This window comes from Heterodontus francisci, chromosome 32 (genome assembly GCF_036365525.1).
Source record: "Heterodontus francisci isolate sHetFra1 chromosome 32, sHetFra1.hap1, whole genome shotgun sequence".
Lineage (NCBI taxonomy): Eukaryota > Metazoa > Chordata > Chondrichthyes > Heterodontiformes > Heterodontidae > Heterodontus > Heterodontus francisci.
Window position 1 is genome coordinate 56789586 of NC_090402.1, and position 22713 is coordinate 56812298.

Below are 22713 nucleotides of genomic sequence, written 5' to 3' on the forward strand. Positions count from 1 at the left end.
GAATAGGTGGGGGAATGGCAGTAGGTGAATTGTTCGTTTGAAGACGCAGTGTAGACATGGTCGGCCAAATGGCCTCCTTCTGTGCTGTAGCAATTCTGTGAAGTATATCCGAAGTGTTATTAATCAAATCCAGGTCTCAACCTTCGCAGAGAATCCATGTATTTGGGTTTCTGTATGAGTCATTTAATAATTTCATCAGAATCCCAGCAGAGTATCACTTCTCGTCACTAATTGGTAGGTTCAATGGCAGGTCTATTAGCCAGCAGTCACCTCGACAGTGAATGTGTCCTATTCACGTTACAGGAGGCCAGCGCGCAGGCGCAGTACTGGCCTGTATCTGGAGCATGCGCAGTGTTACTGTAATTAATGCTGTGCGAGTGTTGGAGACGCTTATGCAGCGGGTGAGAGTCGGCGCAGGGGAGGAATAGAGCCGGCGGGGAGACTTCAGAAACACCCGGTGTCGACCTCGCATAAGAATTTGCCGGTTTCGCGTTTGCACCGAACGGGGTGGCAGCTGCGGGGTTTCTCCTGGTGATAGGCCCTGAAAAGGAGGGACTAAGTTCCCCCACTGAAGGGAAATCAGGAAACAAAAATCAGAAACACTAAAGGGGAACAGGCAATAGGGAGGGGGGAGGAGTTTACGCCTGGGAAACTTCATAAACACCTGTGGTCGGCCTGAGGCCCCGAATAAGAGCCCACAGGCTCCGTGTTTACCCCGTGGTGACAGGCGCGGGGGCGCTGGCCGCCATATTGGAGGGGGTGCCAGGGTGCCTGCGCAGCCATCTTGGTGAGGGCACAGGGAGTTGGCAGGGCTTCAGGGTCTCTGTTCCTAACGGGATCCAATTGCCCAGAAGATGGAGCATCCTGGACAAAAGGGTATTTTGGCAGCTTTACCCCTCCCAGGCTGCATGTGATGTTTGCAGCCTAGAGGAGTCCATGGGCAATGTAAATAGTGAGCGAGAGAGGTTACAGCCCCTTTCGAGTTACCTAATGGGGCTGCTCTCTATTTTAACTTACACTTTTGCCCCATGCTCCCAATCTTGGGCCACTCGGTGTGGAGGGGGGTGGGTAAGTTGGAGAATCTTCTCCTGAACCTGCTCTTGGCCTGGTTAAAACAGCAGTGTGAGGGTCCAGGATGTGTCGGGAATATGTTGGGGGGTGGGAATGTTAGTCTGGCTGCCAGGCTCTCTTTCATGGTCTTGTCTGTACTCGGGTGGCCCTGGAGAGGGAGCACGCCTGATACCTTCTGCATCCGGTGGACACTTCAGCATAGTGTCTCATAGACACTGGTAACAACATTCTAGTTTGGTTGGAAAGGGGCAATTTGCGGCCTTTTCAACTTAACATTGAGTTCAACAATTTCAGATCATGAACCCCATTTTGATTTTTTTTTAACCATTAGTTGATCTTAAGCTTGTTTTGCATGTTTTTGCTTTTGAGCACAGCTGTTCATTATTCCAATAACTCTCTGGACAAATTTATTAGATTAGATTAGATTAGATATACAGCACTGAAACAGGCCCTACGGCCCACCGAGTCTGTGCCGACCATCAGCCACCCATTTATACTAATCCTACACTAATCCCATATTCCTACCAAACATCCCCACCTGTCCCTATATTTCCCTACCACCTACCTATACTAGGGGCAATTTATAATGGCCAATTTACCTACCAACCTGCAAGTCTTTTGGCTTGTGGGAGGAAACCGGAGCACCCGGAGAAAACCCACGCAGACGCAGGGAGAACTTGCAAACTCCACACAGGCAGTACCCAGAATCGAACCCGGGTTCCTGGAGCTGTGAGTCTGCAGTGCTAACCACTGCGCCACTGTGCCGCCCAAGTGTTTTGTCTTTTATACGACTATTAGCAATCCTTATATTCCATGACATCTTTGTCATTCATTCTCTTGCTCCCTCTGACCTATCCCTTTTGTTCTTCTTCCCCCTCCCCACCTCCCCCCCACCTTTCTCTTGCGCAAAACCTATTACATTTCTAACCTTTGCCAGTTCTGATGAAATGTCATCGACTTGAAACATTAACTCAGTTTCTCTCACCACAGATTCTACTAGACCTGCTGAGCATTTCAAGCACTTCCTGTTTTTATTTCAGATTTTCAGCATTCACAGTATTTTGCTTTTATTCCCTTTGCTTTTATTGGAATTTTATTGCTTATTTTGGCTTCCTTTAGAATGAATGGATCACATGTTTGGGGCAGCAAGAAAGGAAAGAATGTTCCACAGAAACTAGAATTGTCTTCTGAATTTCTATTCTGCACTGACAGTGATGAATTTTGTAAACTCCTTTTCAGGGTATTCGAAGGGGAAGATTTACAGACGGGAAACTCAAACCAAAATCACATCAAGGTCAGACTCGATTTATCAGGGCCTGAATATCATTGGCCTTTGAATGTGGAAGGAGAACTGTTTGTCAGTTCTGTCTGTTGGAAAAAAATTCAAACATCAGTGTGACTGGAAAACCACCGAGACACACACACCCAAGTGAGAGTGTTCCAGTGCACTGACTGTGGAAAGAGCTTTCACCAGTTACACAGCCTGAAAAACATCGCACCATTCACAGTGGGGAGAAACCATAGACGTGTTCTGTGCGTGGATGCGTCTTCAACTGATCCTCTAACCTGAACAGACACAAGGGCACCCGCACCATGGAGAAACCATGGAAATGTGGGGACTGTGGGAAGGGATTCAACTACCCATCCAAGCTGGAAACTCATCGACGCACTCACAGTGGGGAGAGGCCATTCACCTGCTCCGTGTGTGGGAAGGGATTCACTCAGTCAGCCAACCTGCTGGCACACCAGCGAGTTCACACTGGGGAGAAGCCGTTCATCTGCTCCGAGTGTGGGAAGGGATTTGCTGATTCATCACACAGACTGACACACCAGTGCACTCACACTGGGGAGAGGCCATTCACCTGCTCTGAGTGTGGGAAGGGATTCACTCAGTCAGCCAACCTGCTGACACACCAGCGAGTTCACACTGGGGAAAGGCCGTTCACCTGCACTGAGTGTGGGAACAGATTCACCCGTTCATCCAACCTGCTGACACACCAGAGAGTTCACACTGGGGAGCGGCCATTCACTTGCTCTGAGTGTGGGAAGGGATTCGCTCAGTCATCTGCTCTGCTGACACACCAGCGACTTCACACTGGGGAGAGGCCATTTACCTGCTCCATGTGTGGGAAGGGGTTCACTTGTTCATCACACCTGTTAACACACCAGAACATTCACAGTGATAAGAAACCTTTTAAATGTTCTGAATGTGAGAAGACCTTTAAAAGCAGTCGTGAAATGGTGACGCACCAACGCACTCACACTGGGGAGAGGCCGTTCACCTGCACAGAGTGTGGGAATAGATTCACCCGTTCAGCCAACCTGGTGGCACACCAGCGAATTCACACTGGGGAGAGGCCATTCACCTGCACTGAGTGTGGGAAGACATTTGCTCGTTCATCCAACCTGCTGACACACCAGCGAGTTCACACTCAGGAGAGGCCGTTCATCTGCTCCGTGTGTGGGAAGGGATTCACCCAGTCATCTGCCCTGCTGACACACCAGCGAGTTCACACTGGGGAGAGGCCGTTCACCTGCTCTGAGTGTGGGAAGAGATTTGCTCGTTTATCCACCCTGCTGAAACACCAGCGAGTTCACAAGTGACTGCAGGGTTTGGATTCTGCTGTTATTGCTGCTTTTAATTACATCCAGGACTGAAAGATGTTCATTCTGACAGTTAAAGAAAGATCTGCATGCATACAGCACCTTTCACTAACTCAGGATATGCCAAAGCACTTTGCAGCCAATGATCTACAATTGGAGTGCAGTCACTGGTGTGATGTAGGAAACACAGCAGCCAATTGCACAGAGTAAACTCTCTGGAGTGGGATTTGAACCCACAACCTTCTGACTCAGAGGCGACAGTGGTACCAACTGAGCCACAGTCACAGTTCTTTTCTGTTAATGTGAACTGGTGTCAGGAACACTGGACCTTGTAACATGATTATGTCTTACAGAATGTGGTTTTTTAAAGTTCAGGATGGAATCCAGGTCAGCTGACCACGCCATTCTGCAAAAGGTTACCAGGACAACAGAGGGAACAGATCAAAGACTGTTTTCTACAGCACTAACACCTGAAGAACAATGGATTTCACCCTCCCAGACTTCTGCGTTGTAAAACAAGGAGTCAGCCATTGAGAACATGCAAATGAACCGGCAGGTGGTAATAAAAGCAAAATACTGCAGATGCTGAAAATCTGAAATAAAAACAAAAAATGTTGGAAATATTCAGGTCTGGCAGCATCCAGACCTGCTGAGTATTTCCAGCATTTTTTTGTTTTTATCACAGCAGGTAGTAATACCTGGGTGCAGTGGAAAGGCCGAGTAGCTTTGTGAAACTAGACTTTTGGTCTTTGCATCTTGGAGAAGACCAATAAACTATTGAATTCTAGACCAGATAAATTTAACAGACTTTCTGGAGAATAACAAGCTGTAAGGAATGACCCATCATATTGTGGCCTCAAGCAGGCTGCAAGAAGAGAATCCACCGGAGTGAGGCCTCAAGGGAAACTGTGAGAGAAGGCACCCAGCAGGGGGAGCTGGAGAGAGAGACCGAGGGAGAGAGAGCCTTCTCTGTGAAGACATGCAACGAAAGGCTGTGGAAATTTGAGCCTGTATTTTTTGAGAGTCGGAGTTTTCAGAGGAGTAAAGAACCCACAGATCATCGGAAATCATTTTATCCACGAATATCCAGGTCAGAAGTGCTTGGACAAGTGAGCGAAAGAAAATATTGTATTTTGAAAAGTGTAAGAGCTGCAGCCCATTGAAGTGGGAGGAATTTCAGACTTGAAGCCGCAAATGATTTCATCATCAAAAAGGACTGTGTAACGTATAAGTGTGGTCTGAGATATTCAAGTATTGAATAAGTAAATACCTTTGATTGTAATTTGGCATATCAGCTATTTACAAAGTGCTATTTAGTTAATTGGGGATTTTTTTACTTTAGTTTATAAAAGAAAGAATTAAAATGTGAAATCTTATGTAATTTGTTAAATTGGTCTTTGGGGGGGGGGTTCAAATCTCATATTTTTCACATTAATAGTCTTTCTGACGTCGTAATAACTGGAAAGTGGGATTAACCTGGATACCTCTTTTTCAGCTAGCACAGACACAATGGGCTGAATGGCCCCTTTCTGTGCAATAAATTTTCTATGTTTGTATTCTGAGAGTTGGGTGAGTTTCTGCCGATATTAATAGCATTATAACTCGGCTGGAGTTTCATATTCTGGATAAGTGTCGAATAAATCACCTTTGTTTTAACCACATTGTTGTAGATTTTTGTCTTTCCCACCTGAGTGTTTAGCATCACCAGGCTGGAGCTCAAAAAGGACAATCTGGGGGGAGGATCATACTGTAGGAACAGAACTTCAGCCTGGACACAGTCCATCAGGGTCACACTGAGAGGGACAAACTGCATTTGGTCTTTCTCATCTCTCTTCACTGACAGCAAAGTCCCCGTGTGGGTTAATCCTGAGGCCTGTAAGAAATGTGTCCCAGCCGCTCTCTTCCATGGTTCAGAGCTCCTGGGCATGGAACAGAAGGCTCCTTTACAACTGTAAAGGAAGAACAACAGTGAATGTTGGAAATGTGCTGTCAAATCAGAGATTGGTGTAAAACTATGATCTGTTCCTGACTGAAATGGCAGGTTTAAGTTTCCAGTCTGAACATGACTATGGGAATTATTTTACAAAAATTGAGCATCTTTGTGTGATAGTCCTGAGTTGACCATTTTAAGCCAGTCACATTTAAAATAGTCCAGTTGAAAATAAATTGGTTAAATTCTGCATGGTAGCTGCTGGTACAATTATACAACAGTCATTTAATCTCCAGATAAAGAAGGATCTGCAATGTGTTTCCACAGCAGGATACACAACTCAGAACATCCACGGGGGTGCGATCCCAATAGTTACTCTAGGATCACTCCCTCTGAAACTCCACCACTGCCCCTGCTGAAGGTTGCAGGCTTGGAGTTTTTTTGCATGGGACGAGAGTGTCGCTTCAACACCGGCATTTATTGCCCATCCCTGATTGACCTTGAGAAGGTGGTGGTGAGCCGCCTTCTTGAACTGCTGCAGTCCATGTGGTGTTAGGAAGGGAGTTCCAGGGTTCTGACCCAGCAACGGTTGAATAGTGATGTAGTTCCAAGTCAGGAAGGTGTGTGGCTTGGAGGGGAACTTGCAGGTGATGGTGTTCCCACGTGTCTGTTGTCCTTGTCCTTCTAGGTGAAAGATGTCGCAGGTTTGGAAGGTGCTATTGGAGGAGGAGGTTTGGTAATTTGCTGCAGTGCATCTTGTATATGGTACACACTGCTGCCACTGTGCACTGTTCGTAGAGGGAGCGAATGTTGAAGGCAGTGGATGGGGTGCCAATCAAGCGGGCTGCTTTGTCTTGGACGGTGTTGATCTTCTTCAGTGTTGAACTGCACTCATCCAGGTAAGTGGAGAGTATTCCATCAAACTCCTGACTTGTGCTTTGTTAATGGTGGACAGGCTTTGAGAGTCAGGAGGCGCGTTACCCGCCACAGAATTCCCAGCCTCTGTCCTGCTTTTGTAGCCATAGTATTTATATGGCTGGTCCAGTTAATTTTCTGGTCAATGGTAATCCCCATGGTGTTGATGGTGGGGGATTCAGTGATGGTAATGCCATGGAACGTCATGGGGAGATGGTTAAATTCTCCCTTCTTGGAGATGGTCATTGTGTGGCGCAAATCTTAATTGGGAGTGGGACCTCCAGGAGTGGACTTTAAGAAAGCTGGGTTTCAGAACGCTGACAGGTACTTGGTGAAGAACCAGATGAATCCTTACTAAGGAACTGTATGGGGTTTTACCTGTCAGCAAAGATCTAAGGATGAATGATACCTGACTCCCCGAACGGTCTTACACTGAACACAGTTTGGAAAAAACCAAGAAATGCTGGAAATAATCAGCAGACCTGGCAGCACCTGTGGAGAGAGAAGCAGAGTTAACGTTTCAGGTCAGTGACCCTTCATCAGAACTGGCAGAGACTAGAAATGTAATAGGTTTTAAGCAAATAAAGTGGGGGTGGGACAAGAGATAATAAAAGAGAAGATGTAGATAGGACAGAGGGTCACAGAGAATAACTGACCAGTAGGTCATGGAGCAAAGGCAAACGGTATGTTAATGGTGTGCTGAAAGACAAAGCGTTAGTACAGAGAGGGTGTTAATTGACAGAAAAACAGAACAACCTGGCCCAAAGCACAAACATGACAAAAAAAAAAGCAGTGGGCAGGCACATGATAAAATTATGAAAAAAATAAATAAAGAAAAAATAGCTAAAAATAAAAAGGGGGGCACGTCATGCTCTGAAATTATTGAACTCAGTGTTCAGTCCCGCAGGTTGTAACATGCCTAATCGGTAAATGAGATGCTGTTCCTCGAGCTTGCGTTGATGTTCACTGGATAGATATGTGGGCATGAGAGCAGGGGTGTGTGTTGAAATGGCCAGCAACCAGAAGCTCAAGGTCATGCTTTTGGACTGAGCAGAGGTGTTCCGCAAAGCTGTCACCCAATCTGCGTTTCGTCTCCCCAATGTAGAGGAGATCACGTTATGAGCAGCGAATACAGTATACTAAATTGAAAGAAGTACAAGTAAATTGCTGCTTCACCTGAAAGGAGTGTTTGGGGCTTTCCAGCGATTGCATGGGAAGGTGCAGTGGGAAGGGGATGAGGTGTTAGGGGTAATGGAGGAGTGGACCAGGGTGTCGCGGACAGAACAATCCCTTTGGCTTGCTGACAGAGGAGGGGAGGGGAAGATGTGTTTGGTAGTGGAAAAAGTTTGGAAAAAGATGGATTCTGTTTCCAGAAAAATAGGGACAAATATCACCCACAATTGAGGGAGATAAAAGCAGCCATTAGAGAAGCTAAGAGATGTTTGGAAGAGAAGATGGTGCACAATTCATCAAACCCGATTAGCATATCCTTCCATTCCTTGCTCCCTCAAGTACTTACCTCACTTGCTCTTAAATGTATCTCTGCTATTCACCTCAACTACTCCCTGTGGTAGTGCATTCCACAGTCTTCCCTCTCTTTGGGGAAAGACGTTTCTCCTGATTTCTATATTGGATTTATTGGTGACTTTCTGATATTTATCACCACTGGTTTTGGATTCTGTCACAAGTGGGAACATTTTCTCTATGTCCACCCTGTATAACCTTTTAATAACCTTAAAGACCTCTACAATCACCCATCAACCATCTCCTTTATCTGGAGAAAAGAGCTCCAGCCTGTTCAGCCTTTCCAGATAAATATATCGTCTCAGTTCTAGGACGAACCTTGCAAATCTTTATTGCACCTTTTCCAGTGACATCATATCCTTTCTATAATATGGAGATCAGAACTGTTCACAGTTTTCCAAGTGTGATCTAACCAAGGTTCAATACAAGTTTAACATAACTTCACTTCTTTTCAATTCTATCCCTCTATTAATGAACCCCATTGCTTTATTTGCTTCTTTTATGGCCTTATTAATCTGCTTTGCTTTTATTGGTCTGTGTATCTGTACCCTTGATCCCTTTGCTCCTCTGCCCCGTTTAGACTCTTATTTTGCAAGTAGTATGTGACCTCCTTATTCTTCCTACCATCTCACACTTAACCATATAGAAATTCATTTGCTAATTACAATCCCATTCTGCAAGTTTACTAATGTCTTTGTGCATTTTGTCAGTTTTCCTCAGCAGTAACTCTATCTCCCAGTTTGGTGTCATCCACAAATTTTGAAATTGTACTTCTGATTCTTGAGTCTAAGTTGTTTATGTAAATGGTGAACAGTGGTCCCAGCACCAATCCCTGTTGAACACCACTTTCCACCTTCCACCAGTCTGTGTAGCTACTCTTAACCCCTACTCTCTGTTTTCTGTTTTGTAACCAACTTGTTATCCATAGCAGGAGGTGTGAATCCCTTCCCACACATGGTGCAGGTGAATGGCATCTCCCCAGTGTGAACTTGCTGGTGTCTCAGCAGGTCGTTTGACTGAGTGAATCCCTTCTCACATTATGAGCAGGTGAACAGCCTCTCCTCAGTGTGAGTTTGCTGGTGTACAGTGAGTTCTCAGGATCATCTGAACCCAGTCCCGCAGTGAGAGCGCCTGAATGGTCTCTTGTCGGTGTGAATGCTTTGATGGATCATCAGTTCAGCGGAACATTTATAGTAATTCCCACAGTCTAGATATTTAAAAGGTCTCTAATCAGTGTGAACTTGCTGGTGTGATAGCCGTTTGGATGACTGAGTGAATCCCTTCCCACACAGAGCAGGTAAATGGCCTCTCCAGGGAATGACTACATGGATGAATTTGCAGCTCAACTGGATAATTCAATCCCTTTCCACAGTCCCTGTATTTACACGGTTTCTCCCTGGTGTGACTGCTTGTGATTCGACAGGACAGATGATTGGCTGAAGCCTTGTCCACACACACACAACACATGTACAGTTTCTCCCCACTGTGAACAGTGCTTTTTCCTTCCAAGTTCAAAATCCGATGATACTCAGGTTACAAGAAATTGGGCAACTCTGTCAGATCCTGATCTAATGTTTGTTTCAGTTTCCCGGCCGCAAATCCTCCCCGTCTATAACCCTGTGAAATTGATTTAAAACCGATAAAAGGGAGTGTGAGAGAACACACAAAAACACAAAGGCAGGTTGCGAAATGGAGCTGAATGAATCTGGTAATTTATGGGGCTGGCACAAGGAAAAAGTGACCATGAAAGCTGCTGGATTAAAGTACAACCCCAACTGGTTCACTAATGTCCTTCAGGGAAGGAACCTGTCACCCAGTCTGGACCTACACAAGACTCTGCCCTTAAAGGGAGCAAAGAGAGAGAGATGGAGGAGCAGGAGCAAAGGAGAGGAATTTTACGACAAGAACTTTGACAGAATCTACGAAACCCTCAACTTCCACCACCCAGAAGGATCAGGGGAGCAGGTGGATGTGAACACCATCACCTCCATGTTTTCCTTCCTTTCCATCCTTTCCAAACCACACACCATCCTGATTTGTCTGGCATCCAGTACTGGATGAACAGAAATTTCTCCAATTAAATATTGGGAAGTCTGAAGCCATTGTCTTCGGTCCCCGCTACAAACTCCACAGTCTAGCCACCGATTCCATCCCTCTCTCTCGCAACTGTCTGAGGCTAAGATGAGCTTCTGACTGAATATCGGCACCATCACTCAGACCACCTATTTCCACCTCAGTAACATTGCCAGGCTTCACCACTGCTTCAGCTTATCTGCCTGTGAAACTTATATCCATGCATTTGTTACCTCTCAACTTGACTATTCTAATGCACTCCTGGCTGGTCTCCCACTTCCACACTCTGTAAATTTGAGATCATCCAAAGCTCTGCTGCCTGTGTCCTTACCCGAACCAAGTCCTGTTCACCCATCACCACTGTGCTCACTGACCTTATACAGGCTCCAAGTTAAGAAGCACCTCAATTTTAAAATTCTCAATCTTTGTTTTCAAATCCCTCCATGCCCTCACAATCTCTATAACCTCCTCCAGGCCAAACAACCCTACGGAATATCAAGGCTCATCTGACTCTGGCATGTTGAGCTTCATCGATTTCAATTGCTCCACCATTGGTAGCTGTGCCTTCAGATGTCAAGGCCATAAGCTTTGGAAATCCCTCCCTAAATCTTTCTGCCTCTCTACCTCACTTTCCTCATTTCAGACATTCCCTAAAACCTAACTCTTTGACCGAGCTTTTGGTCATCTGCCAGTCAGTTGTTGTTTTATAACACTCCTGAGAAATGCCTTGGAACATTTTATTACATTAAAGGTACTATATAAATACAAGTTCATGTTAACTTGGACTTATATCACAGTTCCTTCCTCATCGCTGGGTGAAAATCCTGTAACTCCTTCCCTAACACCATTGTGGGAGCACCCTCACCACACGAACTGCAGCGATTCAAGAAGTCGACCCCCCCATCACCACCTCAATGGACAATTGGGGATTGGTAATGTATGCTGGTCTTGCTAATTATGCCATATCCCAAGAATGAAGTTAAAAAAAATCAGTATAAGCAAAATGGATTAAAAGCCTGCACAGAAATACTTGTTTCTCAAATAATACCCTTTTACATTTAGTGGTTGGTGTCTGTTTAGTAACCTCCCCTAAAATTTACCTCCCTTGACAGTCTCTCATTGGAAAATGTTGGGCCCGACTCAGATCAAAAGTATTCAGGGTGAAACCCAGCAGCTTCTACTCCATCGCCACTCCAGCTCAAACTGATGCAACAAAATAAACCTACACAGCAGATCAGGAACTGACTTCGGCATCCAACATCCACCCCGATACAAACCGGCTCTTAATTGGTCCATCTGTGTTTCTTGACTCAGTTCTGTGAGCAACGCCTGCAGCAAAACAAAAGCAAAATACTGCGGATTCTGGAAAGGACAAAATGCTGGAAATACTTGGCAGGTCAGACAGCATCTTTGGAGAGAGAAACAGAGTTGACATTTCAGGCATATCGAGCTGCTGGAGCCTGCAGCCTGGAACTCAGAGTGGGAGAAGGAGGAAGAATGAGGAGAGGCAATATAGTCCAACACTCACAGCAACCTACAATCCACCTAATTACCAGGACAGGGAGACAGAGTTTAGAAACAGTCACCAACACGACTCCAGTAAAACATCCCAGTCGGAATAGGGGGAGCAGTGTGTGTGCTTGCCCTGATATCGCTCCAGGCCTGTCAGTCAAATCCCCCACTCCTCCCAGTCCACAGCTCAGCCTAGCAGCTTGCAGCTTCCTGCACCTTGAGCCAGCCCTGCCCCGAGTCCAAGGGGAACCTTTCTGGAACCAGGGAGGGGGGAACCTCCTGCCCTGTGCTGTGTCCCAAATGGTTCCCCTTATTATGAAGGTGCTTCCATTACTAATATTTTTTTGAGGACTTGTGTTTAAAAGATTGTGGTAATTGATTACTTTGAAAGACTGAAGAGATTCCATAGCTGCTGGACTTGATTTTTTTTTAAAAAGGGTCACTGGAAAGACACTTTGGATTTTTTTTTTTTGTAAAGGCTTACTGGAAGAGAATGGAGGCTAAATAAACATAAGGAGCCTTGCTGGCTAATGGAGTTGTTTACAGAGAAGTCGCATGTCTAGGTTTATGGTGGTTAGGGCTTCCTCACTTGGGGAGTGGACTGTCTTGAAGAGATAGAAGCCATCAGCTCATCCTTGTCCACCTCTTTGAGAAACCCTGAGAATCCAGTGTGAGAACTGGAAAAACTGATGCAGCATTTCTCCTGAAAAGCCTGCCAGCCTAATCCTTGACGTCGCCTGAAAAGAACTGCTCCAGAAAGATCCCAGTGATAGCCGTCTCCGTGTACCTGGACACCAGACCATTTGGGAACATTTCATATCTTATCCTTTTTCTTCACGAATTAACAAGTATTTGGCCAAAGTATTTTTTTGTAAAGTGAATCACGGCATAGAAAACTTTTTTATTTTTTCTTTAACCAGTGTGTGCGTGTGTGTTGGGTTATTTTAGAAGGGTATATATTTACACTTTCATATTTCAACCTATATGTTACTAAGCTTTGCATCTTTATTGAATAAGTCTTTTTTTATAATAAATTAATAATTTTGTTGTTTATTAAAGAAACCTGGTTGGAAGAGTTTCTTCTGAAACTAAGGTGGATAGAGTATAAAATTGGCCATACCGGTAACTGGGTAAAATATTTCAATCTATGTTGTGACCCATGGAGAAGTGGAACTAGAGAAAGATAGTGCCCTCCTCCAGCCTCAGTCATAACATAATTTGGGGTTCTTGTGAGATTCGAAATCCACAGACAAATGTGAGTGCTGGGACTTGCTGAGGTTAATGTTGATTAAGATTTATACAGTGAACTTTGCTACATGTACTGAAAATCAAAATGGCTTTGTCAGTTGCTACGGCCTTTCTGGAGAGGAAGGATTTACCCCTGAGTGATTTGCAAAACTTCACCAAGGCTAGGCTAATACCATTGGCAGAAAAGTTGGAGTTAGAATTAAAATCAGGAGCTAAGAAAGCAGACATAATTGAGGTAATAGCACAGCATTTGAAATTGGAAGAAGAAAAAGCAATCCAGACAGTAATTCAGTTGAATTAGCTGGAATTAAGTTGCAGATGAAGCAGCTTGAACAGGAAAAAGAAATGAAAAAACTTGAACTTGAAAGAGAAGAAAGGGCATTTCATCAGCTGGAACTAGAATTGCAAAAGAAGAAAGAAGAGAGGCAGGAGAGGTGAGGTGAGAGTGACTGCCCTTGACATCAAGGCAGCATTTGATCGAGTATGGCATCAAGGAGCCCCAGCAAAACTGAGGTCAGTGGGAATCAGGGGGAAAATCCTCTGCTGGCTGGAGTCATACCTAGAGCAAAGGAGGATAGTTGTGGTTGTTGAAGGTCAATCATCTGAGCTCCTGGACATCACTGCAGGAGTTCCTCAGTGTAGAGTCCTAGGCCCAACCATCTTCAGCTGCTTCATCAATGACCTTCCCTCCATCATAAGGTCAGAAGTGGGATGTTCGCTGATGATTGTACAATGTTCAGCACCATTCATGACTCCTCAGATACTGAAGCAGTCTGTGTAGAAATGCTGCAAGACCTGTACAATATCCAGGCTTGGGCTGATAAGTGGCAAGTAACATTTGCGCCACACAAGTGCCAGGCAATGACCATCTCCAACAAGAGAGAATCTAACCATCTCCCCTTGACATTCAGCGGCATTACCATCACTGAATCCCCCACTATCAACATCCTAGGGGCGACCATTGACCAGAAACTGAACTGGAGTAGCCATATAAATACTGTGGCTACAAGAGCAGGACAGAGGCTAGGAATCCTGTGGTGAGTAACTCACCTCCTGACTCCCCAAAGCCTGTCCATCATCTACAAGGCTCAAGTCAGGAGTGTGATGGAATACTCTGCACTTGCCTGGATGGGTGCAGCTCCAACAACACTCAAGAAGCTCGACACCATCCAGGACAAAGCAGCCCGCTTGATTGGCACCCCATCTACAACATTCACTCCCTCCACCACCGACGCACAGTGGCAGCAGTGTGTACCATCTACAAGATGCACTGCAGCAATGTACCAAGGCTCCTTAGACATCACCTTCCAAACCCGCGACCTCTACCAACTAGAAGGACAAGGGCAGAAAATGCATGGGAACACCACCACCTGCAAGTTCCCCTCCAAGTCACACCATCCTGACTTGGAACTATATTGCCGTTCCTTCACTGTCACTGGGTCAAAATCCTGGTACTCCCTTCCTAACAGCACTATGGGCTGCAGCGGGTTCAAGAAGGCAGCTCACCACCACCTTCTCGAGGGCAATTAGGGATGGGCAATAAATGCTGGCCTAGCCAGCGACGCCCACATCCCTGAATGAATAAAAAAAAGGAGAGAGAAAGGGTAGAGAAAGAGAAGAAAAGGACAGAGAAATAGCATTTCATAAGCTGGAACTAGAATTGCAAAAGGATAAAGAAGAGAAGCAGGAAAGAGAAAGGATAAGATAAAGAGAAGAAAGTGAGCGAGAAAGGGTATTCCAATTTTTGAAAAAAAGCTGGAACTAAAACATAAGGGTGGCTTTCACTCTCGGGAAAGTTCTGTGGAGGAAGAATGTGACTCCAACCCAGGACCCTGTGGGGAGCTGTTTAAATTTGTTCAAGCCCTCCTGAAGTTTGAGGAAAGGGACGTAGAGACATTTTTCATCTCTTTTGAAAAGGTAGCTAAACAGACGGGGTGGCCACAAGAAAACTGGACACTGCTCATGCAAAGCAGGTTGATACACAGAGCTCATGAAGTTTATGCTATGGTTCTGAGGAAACTTATGCAGATTATGAGATGGCAAAAAAGGCTATTTGCGCTGCTTATGAGTTAGTCCCTAAAGTTTACAGGCAGAAATTTCGGAACCTCTGGAAACAGCCTGGGCAGACTTGTATAGAATTTGAGAGGGTAAAGCAAATTAACTTTGATCGTTGGATGCAGGCACTAAAGGTAGAGGCCACGTATGAGACCCTTAGGGAAATAATTCTCCTGGAAGAATTTGAAAATTCGCTCCCTCTGTTGGTAAGAACCCACATAGAGAACCAGAATGTTTCAACAGCCAGACATGCAGCTGAGATTGCTGATGATTATGAGCTTGTCAACAAGTCCAAATCCTTTTCCTGTCACCCCACAAACCTGAGGATAGAAGATGGGAGGATGAAAGGAAGACAAGTAGCCAGGGTCAAGAAGGGACAGCTGGGAATGTTCTAGGATCTCCTCCTCAAGATTAAAGGAGAGTGTTGATGGTGGAAATAAGGTCTGAATGCCTCAGTGTTTCAATTGCCACAAGGTGAGACACCTTTGTGCAGAATACTGGGTTAACCCATGGGACTTATTGGGGTACACAAGGCCAATGCAGAGAAAGCGTCCTGACTGAGAGTACAACAGATCAGGCTATAGCTCTGACTGCAGTTGTAAGACCAAGTACAAAAACCACTGTGAGTGCGGGGGACGTGAACAAAATACCTGACATTTATAGGGAGTTCTTGTCATAAGGAAAAGTAACTCCTTATCCCTCAAGTGAGGCAGGTAAACCTATAGTTATACTTAGGGATACTGGAGCCACTCAAACTCTTTTGCTGGGGAAAGACATGACTTTTCCACCAGAGAGCACATTGAATGCCAAGGTTTTAGTGAATGGTATCGACAGGGAGTATACACCCGTAACTTTCTATTGGGTGCACTTGGAGTGTGACCGTATGTCTGGAATGGTAACCGTAGGAGTTATCCATAGTTTGCCTGTAGATGGAGTTGACCTACTCCTGGGGAATGATTTGGCCGGAGTGAAGGTAGCAGCTTCTCCAGTCCTCAGGAAAAACCACATGAACTCAAGGAGACAGAGCAGTTGCAGGAAAAGGTTCCAGGAATTTTTCCTTTAGGTGTCGTGACCTGAGAAATGGCTAAACCAAGTTCCATTGTCAGAGGTCAAATTGGCACCACAGACCGATATTCTATCTGAAACTGACTAATCCAAAGGAAATGTTCAGTAAGACTTCTCTGATCAAGACTCAGTAAGCTGATCCAGAGTTAAGTAAAGTGGCATAATGGGCTCTAACTGAAGCTGAAGCAAAGGAAGTTCCGGAAGGCTATTATATTAAAAATGGGATTCTAATGAAGAAGTGGAGACCTCCTCACAGACCTGTGGACGAAGAATGGACGGTTGGTCACCAGATAGTGGTACTGCCCAAGTATCAGAAATATTAAGGATAGCCCATGAAATTCCTATGGCGGGACGTGTGGGGATCCGGAAGACCCAATCATGTTTAAGTCAACATTTTTACTGGCCAGGTCTTTCCAAGGACATGGTGCAGTTTTGTAAAACATGCCACATGTGCCAGATTGTGGGAAAACTGCAACCTGCCATGAAACCGGCTTCTCTAAATCTCATCCCAGTTTTTGGGGAACCATTTAGTAGGGTGGTGGTAGACTGTGTGGGACCTTTACCGAAAACAAAAGCGGGACATCAATATACACTCATTATTAAGGATATGGCTACTCGGTTCCCAGAGGCCATTCCCTTGAGAGCAATTTCTGCTATCACAAGAGCTTTGTTTTTTTTATTGAAAGCTAAGAATTCTGTGTGGTTTTAAAAACTGAAAAAATGGATTTTCTGAGAACATTGAATGTTGAAACTTGGTGTTTGAACTGAGTGCGTAGACTGCAAGGCATCTGTTTCCAAGCAGCTCAACAGGGAAATGATAGGAAGATTTATGACTATCACATGGCTTATTGTGAGGGTTTTAGTTTCCATTTTGCAGTGTGAAAAAGACCAGGGAGCTGGAAGCAGCTAGCAATGAGTTGGCTGGGACCTGTGTTTGCAGACCAAAGAAAAGACCCACTCTCTGAAAAAAGATTTGTCTCTCTTGGGAAAAGAATTCCTACATTTGAGGTGTGGCTGTGGTCTGCCTGAAGAGAGGAAAAGACCCAGGAAAAGAGGAATTGCTGCTCTCTATGGAGAAAGGCTCCTTTGCTGAGAGGAAGCCCTGCATTTTAAAAGGTAGCAAATTCCTGTTGCCTCCTGTCTCTGAAAAATCTCTGCCTCAGGAGTGATTCCTGTTGCCTCTTACATTTTGGGAGATCCTGAAAGCTCAAGAAAGCTTCTATTACTAGACCGCTACTTCAAAACCCAAGTAAACCTGTTGCTACACTCTTTTCTGAAAGGTCTGTATGATGCCTGCTGCAGACAAAGTGCTGTGAATGCCTACCCATTACAGACTGTTCATCAACCTCACCTGGAGAGACTTTGAGTGGCATCCAACTATTCGACTCAGGGACACTTCACCGACCCGGTAAAATCCTACCAGAACATTACAACCCAGTTATTTTATTCCTATGAAATAGTTGTAAAGAGAAAAGCTTTTTCCCCCGTTAATGAGTTTTTGAATGTATGTGTGTGTGTATGAGGGTTAGGAAGAATAAGGAGTTAGAAAGTCTTTTCATCTATAGATTTATCTCATTATTGTTTAAAACCTAGTTTATTAATAGTCACTTTTGTTGTTGTTTAAAGAAACCGGGTTTGGGGTGCTTTATTCCGGGGGATAAATAAAGTGTTTAATTTGGTTATTTTTCTGGTAGGTGGGAAACTTTACTGATATGCAATGACCTGTGGAGAGTGGGACTGAATCAACAGCGCATTACTCCCACCTTGGTTGAAAAATATTAATTGGGGTTTTTTACGGGATTCAAATCCAACGTTAATTACGTTAATTGTAAGGGGAGTAAAATGTGAAAGAGAAAAAATAAAAGAACCAGGTTTCTTGTATAATCGGGTAAAGGCTATACCATCAGAATGGCATTAGCAGTTGCTGCAGCTTCTCTGGGAAAGGAAAATGTGTCCCTCAGTGACCTGATAACTTTAACTAAGATTAAACTGAAAGATCTGGCAGCACAATTGGGGTTAGAATTGAAATCAGGTGCTAAAAAAGCAGAGATAATTGACGTAATAGCCCAACATCTAAGATTGGAAGAAGAAGATAGTAAGTCAGAGGGTAATGCAGTGGAATTGGTTCAGATGCAGTTAGAAATGAAAAAAGCTGGACCTTCAACAGGTAAAAGAAAAAGCAATAGCAATAAGAAAACTTGAATTGGAAAAAGAGGAAAGGAAAAAAGAGAGCGCATTGCAGAGAGAAAGTGCAAGACAAGAAAGGGAATTTAGATTAAAAGAGATGGAACTAAGACAAAGGGGCAGTCTTGACTTCAGGAAAAATTCTGGTCAGGAAGAATCTGAATCCAACCACTAACCCAAACCCAATCAACAACAACTAAGCCCAATCACTAACCCCAATTCTAATCAATAACCACTAACCTCAACAACTAACCCCAGTCCTAATCAATAACCACTAACCTAAACCACTGACCCCAGGCTGGGCTTGTATCCACTGGAGTTTAAAAGAGTAAGAGGTGACTTGATTGAAACATATAAGATTCTGAGGGGTCTTGACAGGGTCGATGTGGAAAGGGTGTTTCCTCTTGTGAGAGAATCTAGAACTAGGGGTCACTGTTTAAAAATAAGGCGGTGCCCATTTAAGACAGAGATGAGGAGAAATTTTTTCTCTGAGGATTCATGAGCCTTTGGAACTCTCTTTCTGAAAATGCAGTGGAAGCAGAGTCTTTGAATATTTTTAAGGCAGAGGTAGATACATTCTTGATACCACTAAACCCAATTCCAATCCATAAGCACTAACCCAATGACTAACCCAAACCTAATCAATAACCACTAACTCCAATCCTAATCAATAACCACTAAGCCAATTCCAATAAATAACCGCTAAACCCACCCAATAACCTCCAACCAATAAGCCCAATCCTAATCAATAACCATTGACCTCAACCACTAATAGCAGAGAGGAGCGGACCTGCATGAGGAATACGGAGCTGGGAGCAGTTAAATAAAGGCCATAGATTGCGACCTACAGCACTTACCACCCAGGACAGCAGCAGAGAGGAGTCCAGGAGTGCCTGAGTTTGAAAAACAAGTGAACAGTGACATCACAGGAAAGTTGCAGGGTGATTGGTTGGTGAGTAACTGCTGTAAATAGCTGGGTTAGTACACTATTGTTAGGGTGTGTGTGTAAATATCTGGGTTATAGCATCTCAACAACTGGCAGACTAAAAATGGGTAAAAAAATTAAGTATTATAATAATAAGGAACAAGTGAGTAGCTGGTGAGTATTAGCTTTTTTGAGTAAGGTTTATTTTAACTGGTGAACTATATTGATTATTAGTAGGATTTATCAGTACTAGTAAGGTTTTATTAATAATTCTTCGGTGATGCATTGGTAAGGTTTCTTGTTTTTAGCAGTAGCAAAGGGTCAACTAATAAATAAAGGAATGGCAGGAGTGCTTCAACCTCGAGAGTGCACCTCCTGTGCTATGTGGGAGCTCCAGGATGCTTCCCATATCCTGGAGAACTATTTGTGCAGGAAGTGTGATCAATTGTTGCAGCTTGAGCTCCGGGTTTTGGATCTTGAGCAGCAGCTGGTGACACTGTGGTGCATTCATGAGGATGAGAGCTGCATGGATAGCATGTTTATAAATGTGGTCACCCCACAGCTTAAGAGTATGCAGGGAGAGAGGGAATGGGTGACTACCAGGCAGTCAAACAAAATCAGGCAGGTAGTACAGGAGACCCCTGAGTGCATCTCACTTTCCAACAGGTATTCAGTTCTGAACACTGAGGAAAGTGATGCTTCACCTGAGGAGTGCAGCCAGAGCCAAATCCATGGCACCACAGGTAGCTCAGCTGCACAGGGGGGTACGGGCAAGACTGGAAGAGCCATAGTGATAGGTAATTCAATAGTCAGGGAACAGACAGGCGTTTCTGTGACTGCAGACATGAATCAGGATGGTTTGTTGCCTCCCTGGTGCCAGGGTCAAGGATGTCACTGAGCAGCTGCAGAGCATCCTGAAGGGGAGGGTGAACAGCCAGCAGTCATGGTCCACATTGGAACCAATGATATAGGTAGAAAGAGGGATGTGGTCCTGCAGTCAGAATTTAGGGAGGTAAGTAAGAAATTAGCAAGCAGGACCTCAAAGGTAGTAATCTCTGGATTACTCCCAGTGCCACGTACAAGTGAGTATAGAAATAGAAGGATAAGGCAGATGAATGCATGGCTGGAAAGATAGTGCAGGAGAGAGGGCTTTAGATTCCTGGGACATTGGGACTGGCTCTGGGGGAGATGGGACCTGTACAGGTCAGACGGGTTGCTCCTGAACAGAGCCAGGGCTGAGTTCCTTGTGGGACATTGTGCTAGTGCTGTTGGGGAAGGTTTAAGCTAGTTTGGCAGGGGAACGGAGACCTGAGGGTCGACTTAGTTGGGACAAAATCAGAAATTAAAATGGAAGGCAGAAATTAATGGATGAGTCTGGAAGACAGAGGAAACAAAGGTTATAAAATTTTAAAAAAGAGTTTGGCAGTGCTCAAGGGTATCTATTTCAATACAAGGAGTATAGTAAATAAAGCAGATGAGCTGAGGGCACAGATAGACATGAGGCAGGATGACATCATAGCTATTACAGAAACATGACTTAAGGAGGGGAAGGAATGGCAGCTCAACATTTCTGGTTACAGAGTTTTCAGATGCAATAGGGAGGGGGATAAGAAAGGAGGGGGAGTGGCAATTTTGGTCAAGGAAACTATTACAGCTGTGAGGAGGGTTGATATGTTGGAAGGTTCATCAAATGAAGCCATGTGGATTGAGCTAAGGAACAAAAAATGAAGTGATTTATGACTTTAACCCCTTATAGGGAATAAACCAAATCAAGCGTACATCCCCATGAATCTCCTTTAATTAAGTTCAAACCAGACAAATTCTTATAGACACTTATTTGGCTCTAAAGAACTGAACTAGTTTTTCCTCAAAGAAAGAAAGCTCACTTATTTTTAATAATTATGGCTAAGTCATAAATATCCCAGATATTATAAGGGTCTGGGAAACTCTCTTCAATATGTATCTCTCCACTTAAAGAGACACAGAGAAGGGGTTCTTGTAGTTGTATACAGAATGTTTTTTGAGACGATTTATTAACTTTTATATATTTATCCAAGAATTGAACATACCATACACTATAAGTGGATACCACAATATCAAAGATTACTAAGAGATGTAACTCATAATCTTATTTCTAGAATAGAATCCAAAGGTTCAACCTTGATATTGTTACAGCAAAATATCTTAGAATATCCATCAAAATGTAAAGTAAACTTTTACCTTAAATTCCCCGAGTAAGCCATAGGTTGTGAAGCATTGATGAAGAATTCAATATTTCCAGCTTCTTGCTTCAAAAGCCCTCGTGTTTATACTATTTATAAGTTATCATCTGACCTTTTAGCATATAGGTGTTACCTTTCAGTGAGTGTTTTTCCTGCTTTGGAGATCTATATATATGGTAGTATCATTAGCTACCATCCCCACAACTTTTTTACCAGAAATCTCATGCTCTTGAAGTTGTGAGCTTTGATCTGGTCAAAATGTTTATAATTGGGTTTACTTGGCATCTGTTTCTGTAAGTACTATATCATTTTATTATTTTATTATCTATAATTTTTTTATGGTACCTCAAACCCTTCTTTGGGATCAATCTGTCTACATCCAACACTATCAACTAATTAAGTATATAGCTACCTCTTACTGATGTCACACAGGATGCTTCAATGTGTGTTTATCCTCCAATTCCTTGGCAACAGAGACCATGAAATGGATTTCCCAACTTAAAAGGTGTTTCTGGTTCACATTCTATTGTAACAGAGACCTTGAAAGACTTTGGAATTTTTAAACTCTACCTTCTGAAAGGGGAATTTCAGTGAGTCTTGAAAACTGATCATTTATTCAATCTTTAATTCTAAAAGGTATAATATATTAACTATATCTAAATTCTACCTAATCAACCTTTTCTTCCATCACAAAAAGGGGAAATCACACTGCTGGGCCAGTACTATAGACCCTTAAAAAGGCAGAGGGAATTAGAAGAGCAGATATGTCGGCAAATCTCTGAGAAGCGCAAGAACAATAGGGCAGTAATAGGGAATTTTAACTTCTTTCTTTTTTCTTTTTTTTTCTTTTGGGCCTCCTTATATCGAGAGACAATGGATACGCGCCTGGAGCTGGTCAGTGGGTTGTGAAGCAGTGCCTGGAATGGCTATAAAGGCCAATTCTAGAGTGATAGGCTCTTCCACAGGTGCTGCAGAGAAATTTCTTTGTCGGGGCTGTTGCACAGTTGGCTCTCCCCTTGCGCCTCTGTCTTTTTTCCTGCCAACTACTAAGTCTCTTTGACTCGCCACATTTTAGCCCTGTCTTTATGGCTGCCCGCCAGCTCTGGCGAACGCTGGCAACTGACTCCCACGACTTGTGATCAATGTCACAGGATTTCATGTCGCGTTTGCAGACGTCTTTAAAGCGGAGACATGGACGGCCGGTGGGTCTGATACCAGTGGCGAGCTCGCTGTACAATGTGTCTTTGGGGATCCTGCCATCTTCCATGCGGCTCACATGGCCAAGCCATCTCAAGCGCCGCTGACTCAGTAGTGTGTATAAGCTGGGGATGTTGGCCGCCTTGAGGACTTCTGTGTTGAAGATACGGTCCTACCACCTGATGTCA

At 44.1% G+C, this 22713-nt stretch overlaps 1 protein-coding gene across 2 annotated transcripts; it reads left to right on the top strand.

Annotated features, from left to right (window-relative positions):
- The first annotated feature begins 361 nt into the window (after window positions 1–361).
- Window positions 362–5334, top strand: LOC137347830 (zinc finger protein 774-like). 2 transcript variants are annotated; one of them, XM_068012863.1, is made up of 2 exons: window positions 362–401; window positions 2311–5334. In XM_068012863.1, the coding sequence occupies exon 2, from the start codon at window positions 2665–2667 to the stop codon at window positions 3673–3675; it is 1011 nt and encodes a 336-aa protein (XP_067868964.1). In that variant the 5' UTR covers window positions 362–401; window positions 2311–2664; the 3' UTR covers window positions 3676–5334. The 2 variants fall into 2 exon arrangements, with proteins under 2 accessions (XP_067868964.1, XP_067868965.1); XM_068012864.1 differs by lacking the exon at window positions 362–401 and adding an exon at window positions 411–876.
- Window positions 5335–22713: the final 17379 nt, after the last annotated feature.

Bases quoted from the DNA above. Each gene is read 5' to 3' on its own strand.
- LOC137347830 (XM_068012863.1), top strand. From the start codon at position 2,665: ATGGAGAAACCATGGAAATGTGGGGACTGTGGGAAGGGATTCAACTAC.